Source organism: Nicotiana sylvestris, chromosome 5 (assembly GCF_000393655.2).
Source record: "Nicotiana sylvestris chromosome 5, ASM39365v2, whole genome shotgun sequence".
Lineage (NCBI taxonomy): Eukaryota > Viridiplantae > Streptophyta > Magnoliopsida > Solanales > Solanaceae > Nicotiana > Nicotiana sylvestris.
The window spans coordinates 134,340,215-134,351,851 of NC_091061.1; the positions used below are offsets into that span (position 1 = coordinate 134,340,215).

An 11,637-nucleotide genomic window follows, 5' to 3' on the forward strand; every position below is an offset into this window, starting at 1 on the left:
TTAATGATCACATCACCAACATACACTTCAATCTCTTTGTGCATCATGTCATGGAATATGGTAGTCATGTCCCTCATGTAAGTTTCCCATGAATTCTTCAAACCAAATGTCATGACTCTATAACAATAAGTTCCCCATGGAGTGGTGAAGGCGGTCTTTTCTGCATCTTCTTCATCCATCAGAATTTGGTGATACCCGACATAACAATCCACAAAAGATTAGATGTCATGTTTAGCATAATTGTCAACAAGGATATGAATGTTGGGTAAGGGAAAGTTGTCCTTTGGACTTGATTTGTTTAAATCCCTATAGTCAACACAAACTCTAATTTTCCCATCCTTCTTTGGATTCGGCACAATATTTTCTAACCATGTAGTATATCGGACGACCCTGATCACATTTACACTTAGTTGCTTCGTGATTTCTTCTTTAATATTATCACTCATGTCTGTCTTAAAATTCCTTTCTTTTTGCTGGATTGGTGGAAAATTAGGATATGCGGGAAGCTTATAAACCATTAAATCGGCACTCAAACCCGGCATGTCATCATACGACCAAGCAAATACATCTATGTACTCTAACAAAACTTGAATTATGGCATCTCTCGTCTTTTGTTCAGTATGAATTCTTATTTTTGTTTCTCTGGTTTCTTCAGGATTATCCAGGTTAATTGCCTCAGTTTCATTTAAGTTAGGCTTAGACTTATTCTCAAATCGATCCAATTCCCTTTTTATTTCCTTAAGAGCCTCATCTTCATCATACTCAACTTTTTGATTCATTATTTCGCGATTAGACAACTTCTTAAGATCTGGGCATGAATTTCGCGTGCATGTCATGTTATTAAAGCCAGCATTAACGAAACTAAAAATGGTAAGAAATTATCAAAAATTAGGGAAAGGAAAAGACACAATTCTACTATGAAACTGGAACTTCATTTCTATTACGACCCGGATTTCCCACCCTTGGGAGTCGTGATGGAGCCTACTAGTGAAAGCTAGGAAAACCGACCATTTGAATTATTTACCTTTTTTCCATTTTAGTCCTTTTACCATTAATAAAAACAATTGATAAACAGCGGAAATCTAATAAGCCGAAGACTGAAATGTAATAACTTAAGAAAAAATGCCAATACCAATCCATAAAATAACTACCCAAGACTGGTGTCACAATTCCACAGACTGTCTAGGATTACTACAAATAGAAGTCTGAAAGATTTATTACAAACTGTCTCTGAAATATGTAAAGAAACAGACTAAAGGATATAAAGAGACGCTAAGGCCTGTGGATGCCTGTAGGACTACCTCAGAATCTACGACTAGACTGAAGGCAGCCACCCAAGCTAAGGTCTGAATGTTGCTGCTTCGGAATCTGCACATAGTGCAGAGTGTAGTATCAGCACAACCAACCCCATGTGCTGGTAAGTGCCTAGCCTAACCCCAGCGAAGTAGTGACGAGGCTAGGACCAGACTACCAAATAAACCAGTGCAGTTATATCATATACAACAGAAAATAAAAGCAGAAAGGTACAATTAAGGATGGGAGGGGGAACATGCAGCGGGGGAATATCATTTACCAACAATAATTCAGGAGAAAAGCATAAAGAACAATTTAAAATTCGTAGCCGAAAGAATAAGGAAACTGTAACAAATCAATAACCACTTTTATCATTTACTGTTGCGGCGCGCAACCCGATCCAAATCATAAAAAACACTGTTGCGACGTGCAACCCGATCCATATATAGTATTGTTGCGGCGTGCAACCCGATCCAAATATAATATTGTTGTGGTGTGCAACCCGATCGCAATATAGAATTCGACACCCATCACAAAAGAGTCCCGACAAGGGAACAATAAGGGAACAACAATATCCCGACAAAGGAATCACCAGTAAGAAGTAAATACGTCCCGGCAAGGGAATCAGCTATAACCAAACTTGTACCAACATTTAACTTTACAAAAGAAACCTCAACTAGCACCAATACTCTACCATAAGCAATTTCCACGAGAATAATCATAATCCTTGCCCAACACAGAGAATCAACAACTTTGACATTTGTAGTACTTATTAAGAACACAACGACTTCAATTTAAGACTCACGGGCATGCTTGACAATGACGTATAGATACGCGTCACCATGCCTATACGTCGTACTCAACAAATAACACATAGCAAATAGGACTCGACTCCTAATCTCTCAAGATAAGGTTAGACCAAATGCTTACCTCGATGCCATGAACACAATTCAACCCTCAACTACCGCTTTACCTCTTGATTCCACCACCAATTCGCTCGTATCTAGCCACAAGTTACTTAACTATATCAATAAATGCTAAATGAATCAATTCTATTGCATGAAAATAAGTTTTTCAATGTTTCCCCCAAAAAGTCAAAAATTGACCCCGGGCCCACAAACCCGAGCTTCGAACCAAAACTCGATTACCCATTCCCCCCACGAACCCAATTATATGATTTGTTATGAAATCGGACATCAAATCGAGGTCCAAATTCCCAAAATTTAAAAAACCTAGGTTCTACCCAAAACACCCAATTTCCCCCATGAAAATCATTTATTTTGAGTTGAAATAATGTGAAAAGATGTTAAAGATTGAAGAAAACGAGTTAGAAACGACTTACAATCGATTTGGAGAAGAAATTTTCTTTGGTAGTTCGCCCAAAAGAGTTTATGTTTTGAGAAGATATGAAAAATGGCTGAAAATGCGTCTAAGTGTTAATTAACTAGTCTCTGATGTCACAATTGTGACCAGGGTTCGCAATTGCGAACCCTTCAGAGGACTGCAATTTTCACATTTGCAAAGAAAATTATCGCATTTGCAACCACCCCTTATTTCTGAGGGGTTCGCATTTGCGAGGCAGGCATCGCATTTGCGACCCAAATGGTCGCATTTGCAATCAGGCCTGCCCAGGACTTTGTTCGCATTTGCGAGCCAATGCGAAGCCTGTAGGCCTGCAACATACCAGCAATTTCCTAAGTGCAAATTTCACTTTGTGACCTATCCAAAACTCACCTGAGCCCTCGGGGCTCGTAACCAAACATGCACACAAACCTAAAAATATCATACGGACTTGCTCGTGCAATCAATTCCGGAAAATAACATCAATAACCATAAATTTAGCATCAAAATCATGAAATCACTTAAGAATATCAAAATTTCCAATTTGTCTCAAATAAGGTCTGATTCACGTCATTTCAAGTCCGTTTTGTACCAAATTTCAAAGACTCAACTTAAATCATATATAAAACCTGTATCGGGCTCCAAAACCAGAATATGGGCCCGATACCATCAAATTTCAAACACATTTCATTTCCAAAAATTCATAAATATTCGAGAACACAATTTTCTTTAAAAATTCATTTCTCGGGCTTGGGACCTCGGAATTCGATTCCGTGCATAAGCCCAAGTCCCATATTTTCCTACGAATCCTCCGGGACCGTCAAATCATGGGTTCGGGTCCGTTTAGACAAAATGTTGACCGAAGTCAACTTAAATTCATTTTAAAGGCAAAATTCATCATTTTTCAAATATTTTCACATAATGGCTTTCCAGCTACGCGCCCGGATTGTGCACGCAAATCAAGAGGAGACAAAAGGTGGTTTTAAGGCATCGAAACACAAAATTTATTTCTAAAACGAGTGATGACCTTTCGGGTCATCACATCCTCCACCTATAAAACAACCGTTCGTCCGCAAACAGACATAAGAAGGAAGTACCTCAGTCGGGGAAAAGATGGAGATAATGGCTCCGCATATCCAACTCAGACTCCCAGGTCGATGCCTCAGCAGGCTGACCTCTCCACTGAACACGAACAGAAGGAAATCTCTTCGATCTTAACTGACGAACCTGCCGGTCTAGAATAGCTTCCTGCTCTTCCTCATAGGACAAGTCCTTGCCCAACTGGGCAGTGCTGAAATCTAATACGTGGGATGGATCGCCAAGATACTTCCAAAGAATGGACACAAGAAATACTGGATGCACGGCTGATAAGCTCGGCGACAACGCAAGTCTGTAAGCCACCTCTCCCACTCAATCAAGAATCTCAAACGGGCCAATGAACCTAGGGCTAAACTTTTCATTCTTCCCAAATCTCATCACGCCCTTCATAGGCGACACCCGAAGCAATACCTGCTCCCCGACCATGAAAGCCAAATCACGAACCTTACGGTCGGCATAACTCGTTTGCCTGGACTGAGCTGTACGAAGCCTATCCTGAATAATCCTGACCTTGTCCAAGGTATCGTGTACTAGATCCGTACCCAACAACCGAGCCTCTCCCGGCTCAAACCATTCAACCAACGACCGACACTGCCTACCATACAAAGCCTTATAAGGAGCCATCTGAACACTCGACTAGTAGTTGTTGTTATAGGCAAACTCTGCTAAAGGCAAAAATTGATCCCACGAGCCTCAAAAGTCAATGACACAAGCTCGGAGCATATCCTCCAAAATCTGAATAGTCCGCTCGGACTGCCCATCCATCTGAGGATGAAACGATGTGCTCAACTCAACCCGTGTGCCCAAATCCCGCTGAACTACTCTCTAGAAATGTAAGGTAAATTGCGTACCTCGGTCCCAAGTGATAGTCACGGGCACACCATGAAGACGAACAATCTCTTGGATATAGATCTTAGCTAACCTCTCGGAAGAATAGGACACTACCACCGGAATGAAATGTGTTGACTTGGTCAGCCTATCAACAATAACCCACACTGCATCAAACTTCCTCTGAGTTCATGGGAGTCCAACAATGAAGTCCATAGTGATACGCTCCCATTTCCACTCGGGAATCTCAATCTTCTTGAACAACCCACCAGGTCTCTAATGCTCGTACTTAACCTGCTAACAATTCAAACACCGAGCCACATATGCAACAATGTCCTTATTCATTCTCCTCTACCAATAATGCTGCCGTAAATCCTGATACATCTTTGCAGCGCCTGGATATAGAGTACCGGGAACTATGGGCCTCCTCTAAAATCAACTCCCGGAGCCCATCCACATTAGGCATACAAACTCGACCATGCAGCCTCAAAACTCTATCATCTCCTAAGGTAACCTGTTTGGCACCTCCGTACTGCACCGTGTCCCTAAGGACACACAAATGAGGATCATCATACTGTCGATCTCGGATATGCTCCAATAATAAAGAACGAGCAACTGTGCAAGTTAACATACGGCTGCGCTAAAAAACATCCAACCTCATGAACTGATTGGCTAAAGACTGAACATCCAAAGCAAGCGGTCTCTCACCGACCGAAATATACGCAAGACTGCCCATACTAGATGATTTCCTACTCAAAGCATCGGCCACCCCATTGACCTTTCCCGGATGATATAAGATGGTGATATCATAACCTTTCAACAGCTCCAACCACCTTCTCTGCCTCAAATTTAGCTCCTTCTGCTTGAAAAAGTACTGCAGACTCTTGTGATCCGTGAACACCTCACATGCCACGCCATATAGATAATGCCTCCAAATCTTCAATGCATGAACAATGCATGCTAACTCCATATCATGAAACGGATAGTTCTTCTCATGAATCTTCAACTACCGCGAAGCATAAGCAATGACCTTGTCATCTTGCATCAACACTGCACCAAGTCCAATACGAGATGCATTTGCGAGTCAGGCGTCGCATTTGTGACTGGGGCCTTCCGCTTTTGCGACCCAAATGGTCGCATTTGTGATTAGACATGCCCAAGACTTTGTTCGCATTTGCGATGGACTTCTCGCATTTGCGAGCCAGAATTCGCAAATGCGAAGCCTGCATGCATTCAACATACCAGCAATTTCCTAAGTGCAAATTTTACTCTGTGGCCTATCCAAAACTCACCCGAGCCCTCGGGGCTCTAAACCAAACATGCACACCAACCTAAAAATATTATACGGACTTGCTCGTGCAATCAAATCTTCAAAATAACATCAATAACCATGAATTTAGCATCAAAATCATGAAATCACTTTAGAACATTAAATTTTTTAATTTTTCTCAAATAAAGACCGATTCACGTCATTTCAAGTTTGTTTCTTGCCAAATTTCACAAACATAACTTAAATCACATATAAAACCGGTATAGGGCTTCGGAACCAGAATACAGGCCCGATACCATCAAATTTCAAACACATTTCATTTCCAAAAACTTATAAATATTCTAGAAAATATTTTCTATAAAAATTCATTTCTCGGGATTGGGACCTCAGAATTCGATTCTGGGCATGCGCCCAAGTCCCATATTTTCCTACGAACCCTTCGGGACTGTCAAATCACGGGTCCGGGTCCGGGTCTGTTTACCCAAAATGTTGACCGAAGTCAACTTAAATTCATTTTAAAGGCAAAATTCATCATTTTCATTGATTTTCACATAATGGCTTTCCGGCTACGTGCCCGGACCATGCACGCAAATCGAGGTAAGACAGAAAGAGGTTTTTAAGGCATCGAAACACAGAATTTATTTTTAAAATGAGTGATGACCTTTCGGGTCATCACAATTTCATTGAATTTGAAAGGATAGAAGGGTTAATATCAAAGAAAAGCAATTAAACTAAAATATCTAGATTACAACCCTGAAAATAATACAAATACAGAAAACGCAACAAAACAGACTACCAAGACTCCTTCCTTATGGGAAGAGGAGTTGCTTCCCAATTGTTGGGCGAGGTATCTGGGCCAATCAATTGAACACTTGCACGGCTGGGGCCCTCACAAACTTGGACCATATTGATCTCATAGAACATCTCCTGAGACCCTGACAAACTTCATCAATGTCATCCTGAGTAGAATGATTTTGGACTTCTTCAAATTGCGGTTTGACAAAAGAGTAGGCAATGTGAGGGATTGGTTTGGACAAATTCCAACCATTCTTTTTACGGGCCTTGGCTCTGTTTAGGTCAGATGATGTTGGTTTAAAACCCAAACCAAAGGTATTTTTCTTCGAAAAGGGAGCAATGGGGTTCACAATTCTCTGCAGAGAGGATCCTAATCCTTTTCCTGGTTCATAGCCGTTCCTCAACATCAGCAAAGCTACCATTATAGATGTGGCTGAAAGACGGGGATGCAGAATTGGTTTTCCTTCTTCCACTTGGTCCACCTCAATCACCTCAAATGCTTGATATATGATAGATTCACATCCTTCCTTGGCCTCGATATATGGAATGGACGGGTCATTGTAGACGGATGAGTCGTCCTCGCCATGAACAATAATTTCTTGCATGTCATACTCGAATTTGACCATTTGATGTAGGGTGGATGGTACAACTCTGGCCATATGGATCCACAGCCTTCCTAGAAGAAAATTATAGGAAGTTTTCACATCCAACACTTGAAAGATAATATTAAAATCAACCGGGCCGATTGTCATGGTGAGTTCGATTTCCCCAATAGTGTCTCTTCTTGAACCATCAAAAGCTCTGCTAACATTACTAGTCCGAATTCCGTTAGTGTCAATGTTCAGCTGATGTAGAGTAAAAAGAGGGCATACATCTACACTTGAGCCTCCGTCAATTATGACTCCTTTTATGTAGTGCCCTTCACATTTGATCATATGATGCAAAGCTTTATTATGCCCAGCCCTTTCCTTAAGCAAATCATCATCGCTGAAAGTAATTCTATTTACTTCAAAGAATCTTTTAGCCATTTTTTCTAGCTGATTTACCGTTGTCTTCTCCGAGACATATGCTTCGTTCAAAGTTTTGATCAACACACGGCGATGCTCTTCCGAGTGCAAAAGCAGAGATAACAAAGATATATGAGCAGGGGTTTTCCTTAGTTGGTCAATAATTGAGTAGTCTTGCATTTTCATCTTCTTCAGGAATTCCTCCGCTTCTTTTTCTGCAACGGGTTCTTTCATTGGCAAGTGACTTTCCCTGACTTGCTTAGCTTTTCTCAATTCCTCTGGTGAGTAGCACCTTCCAAAGCGGGTCAAGCCCCCCATTTCATCTGTTTCTTCCACTATCTATTTTCCTTTGTATGTCATAACAGTCTTGTTATAATTCCAGGGAATAGCTTTTGTGTTTGTCACTGGAAGTTGTGCAATATGTCGGATCACAACTGGATTTGTTATATTTCTCAAACCATTATTCGGAACAATCTTTTGAATGCCCCTAGGGATGAAAAGTTTTGGCACACCCAATTGAACCTCAACCTTTTTTGTGCTTCCAGGGACATAGAGAACCATTTTTTCAGAACTTGCCAAGTTTGAACTAGAACTCGAACCTTTCACAATCAATGGTGCCAATTGCGGCGGGCTTACTATAACTTTTGGCTCTTGCCCTATGGTTCCAACAACCATCTTTGTCTTGCCATATTGCTTATAATCTCGATCATCACAAATCATCCCAATAAAATGTGTATTATCATGAGCTGGGACTGGATTGTTTGTGATATTAGGAGTATCCTCATTGTTTGTCACCACAATTACCTTTGCTTCAATCAAATTTTCAATTGCTTTCTTCAATATCCAACAATTTTCGGTACTATGACCTTGGGTGTTAGAGTGATACTCACATCTTTCATTGGAGTCAAAACCTTTTGAATTTGGATTCACATAACGCGACATGATAGGTTCAATCAACTTCAACTACTCAACTTTCGAAATAGGCTTGTATATGATTCTCAAATTGGGGTGAACTCTTTGTTTGACTCCTGTTCTCTCACATATTCCTGTCTGGGATGAGGATTATATGGCACCTAAAAATTCGGCCGTAGTTGAGGGGAGCCTTGTGGAATCGGTTCCCTCCATTATTGGTGATTGGGAGGCCTAGCATAAGCCTGAGCATTAAACACTGTATATTGTTGCGATGTAACTGAGTACCAGGGACCCTGAGGCGGATAATAATGTTGAGAAGAATTGGATTTTACTTGTTGGAATTGCACATAATAAGGAACTATTCCTCTTTGAACTCCCCCGAACCCAGATGCCGTCGTGGATCCTTCCTCCTTCTTTTTCGGATTTCCGAAACTGCCTGACCCTCTTTGAATTGCTTGTGTAGTCGCCTTAAGGGCTGACAGACTTACAATTTTGCCTGAGTTCATGCCATTCTCAACTATTTCCCCAATCTTAATAGCCTCAGCAAAAGGTTTACCAATGGCAGCCAACATATTATGGAGGTAATCAGGACCCTGAGCTTGGAGAAAATAGTCAATCATTTCTACCTCTTTCATTGGTGGTTTGACCCTAGCAGTCTACTCTCTCCACTTGATTGCATATTCTCTGAAGCTTTCTGTTGGTTTCTTCTTTTTGTTGACAAGAGAGGAGCGGTCTGGCACTATATCAATATTGTACTGAAATTGTTGTACAAAATCTTGAGCCATGTCGTTCCAAACGTGCCAGTGAGAGATGTCTTGATCTATGAATCACTCTGAAGCAATTCTTGTCAAACTTTCCCCAAAATAAGCCATGAGTAATTCTTCTTTGCCTCCTGCTCCCCTCAATTGGTTACAATACCTCTTCAAATGAGCAACGGGATCACCATGCCCGTCATACTTGTCAAAGTTAGAGGTCTTGAAGCTAGGTGGCTAATGAACATGGGGGAACATGCACAAATCATTAAGTGAAACACTTTTGTGGCCTCCCAAACCATGTATGTTTCTCATGGTTTGTTCCAAGCTCTTCATTTTTTGGTCATTTCCTCTTATTCCATATTGTTGTTGGGTTTTTCGATATCAATTGGGAATATGTTTTGAGGAGTATGCTTGTATTAATCTGGAACCTTGAAAGTCAATTCTGGAGAGTAATGTGAGGCATCATGAGCATTCAGTTGTGGATCATTGTTGAGCTTTTGAGCGGGAGCTGGTTGAGGAATAGTGAAAGTAGGGACAATGGGTACAGTAGGTGGGTCATTTCTGAGGAGTGCGGTTGAAGGACGTGGAATGGAGGTACTGGGAATAGTGGGAAGGTTAATGCTCGGACCGAATCCAGGTTGGTACAATGGGTTACTTGTTATGGAGATGGGCATTTGATTTGCAACTGACACATTATGAAGATTATCCGAAGGCCCTATGGGTAGTGAGGGTGGTGCCTGTCCATTCACCCAGGCTTGGTACATCTCTGCCCATTGTTGTTTCAACACTCTTACTTCTTCAACCAGTCCCGAACCTTGTTCGACCAATTATCCATGGACATCATCATTATCTGACTCATTCTCACTATTGTTTGACATTCTACTTTTTCCTTTTGATATCATGTTGTAAGGGTGAGTCGCCAGTTTAAACCACAAACCAACCACATCTGTTTAACTTTATCTTTAAGATGACAAACAACAAACGTGTTAGAGTTAGGCATTTGGCATATATTAATCACACATAGTATGTCATGCACCTAATGCCATTTTCATTTCTAAAATGATCTTGGAAGGCTTCATGTGTCATCCCGGCTTACTGATTTATTTCCTTGTGAATTTAACGGGTTTTTTTTCCTTTTTTCTCTTTTTTGACTTATTTTTTTTTAGATTAATTATGGCTATGATCGGATCCGATAAGGATTGCCTACGTATCATGACGTTGCATGAATCAGACCATTACGTAGTTCAGGGGAAATAATAATAATTCTGATGTTTTTTTATAAAAATAAAACAAACTAAAATATTTTTCATTCATTTTCAGTCAATTTTTTTTATATACAATGAGAGAAGGAAATATATACAAACTGACTCTACTGACTCTAAAGACATAAACATAACTGGAATAAAACAAACTTTGATAAGAATAAAAGACTCCAAATATAAAATTAAAAATACGACAAATAAAAATGAAACTAAGAACTAATGGACTGCACTAAAAATTTAATCTTCAATGGTCTTTTTGCTTAAACTGATATCATCAATGGTCTGCATCTCTTGGCCTCCACTCTCCCCACAAAGTCTTGTATAGATTTTGAAACACAGCTGGCAACTGTGGGACGATGGCATGTTCCTGTTGACCAACTTTCTCATTGTTTAGATGGCGATGATCGTCATGAATATATGCTTCTTTTTCTGCCAATCGAAGTACCTGCTCTTTGGCTTGCCCCATATTCGCGTGGCAATTCTGCAACCACATCTGGGTAATGTTAAGGGTGTGCCCCATCTGAGCCTCATATCCCTCATATTCTTCAATGCAACGCTTTAGCACACCTTTCTCAATCATCCACTGACGTCGCTCTGCCTCAAAATCTGTATGTTGATGACCCCTCGTCTGCCTTTTTATTTCTTCTAATTATGCACAAAGCTGACTCTTTGAGCGTATCCAGTGGGCCCTTTCTGCTTCAAACTGCTCTTTATACTGATCAAACTCCAGTTTTTGTTGGTGCGCATCCTCTTCAATGATACTCAAGTCTTCTTGCAACTTATGTATTTCAGCATTTTTGTTCGCCTCAACTCTTCTGACTAAGCCAATCGTGTTTTCCAGTTCTTCTTCTAAGCGGGCTGCCTCATTTTTAGCATACTTTAGATCTTTATCCATGACCCACAAGGCAGATTGATAATCTTTCTCAATGTTCAAATGAATCTGAGCGACTTCGGCTTGCTGTTGGGCTTGTTGTTTGGCTATGGTCATCTGAGCATGCTCCAATTCCTCTTTCAGCTTTTCTATAGTTCTTTGATCATTTCTCTTCCCGCTCAATCCCTCAAGCCTATCTCTAAAC

The 11,637-nt window shown here is 40.6% G+C and overlaps 1 protein-coding gene across 1 annotated transcript; it reads right to left on the minus strand.

The window, feature by feature from the left end:
* Positions 1–218: 218 nt before the first annotated feature.
* Positions 219–1,035, minus strand: LOC104244234 (uncharacterized). Its single transcript, XM_009799622.2, has 2 exons — positions 1,025–1,035; positions 219–861 (listed from the first exon to the last, which is right to left on the minus strand). Exons 1-2 carry the CDS (start codon positions 1,033–1,035, stop codon positions 219–221), a joined length of 654 nt encoding a protein of 217 aa, XP_009797924.2.
* Positions 1,036–11,637: the final 10,602 nt, after the last annotated feature.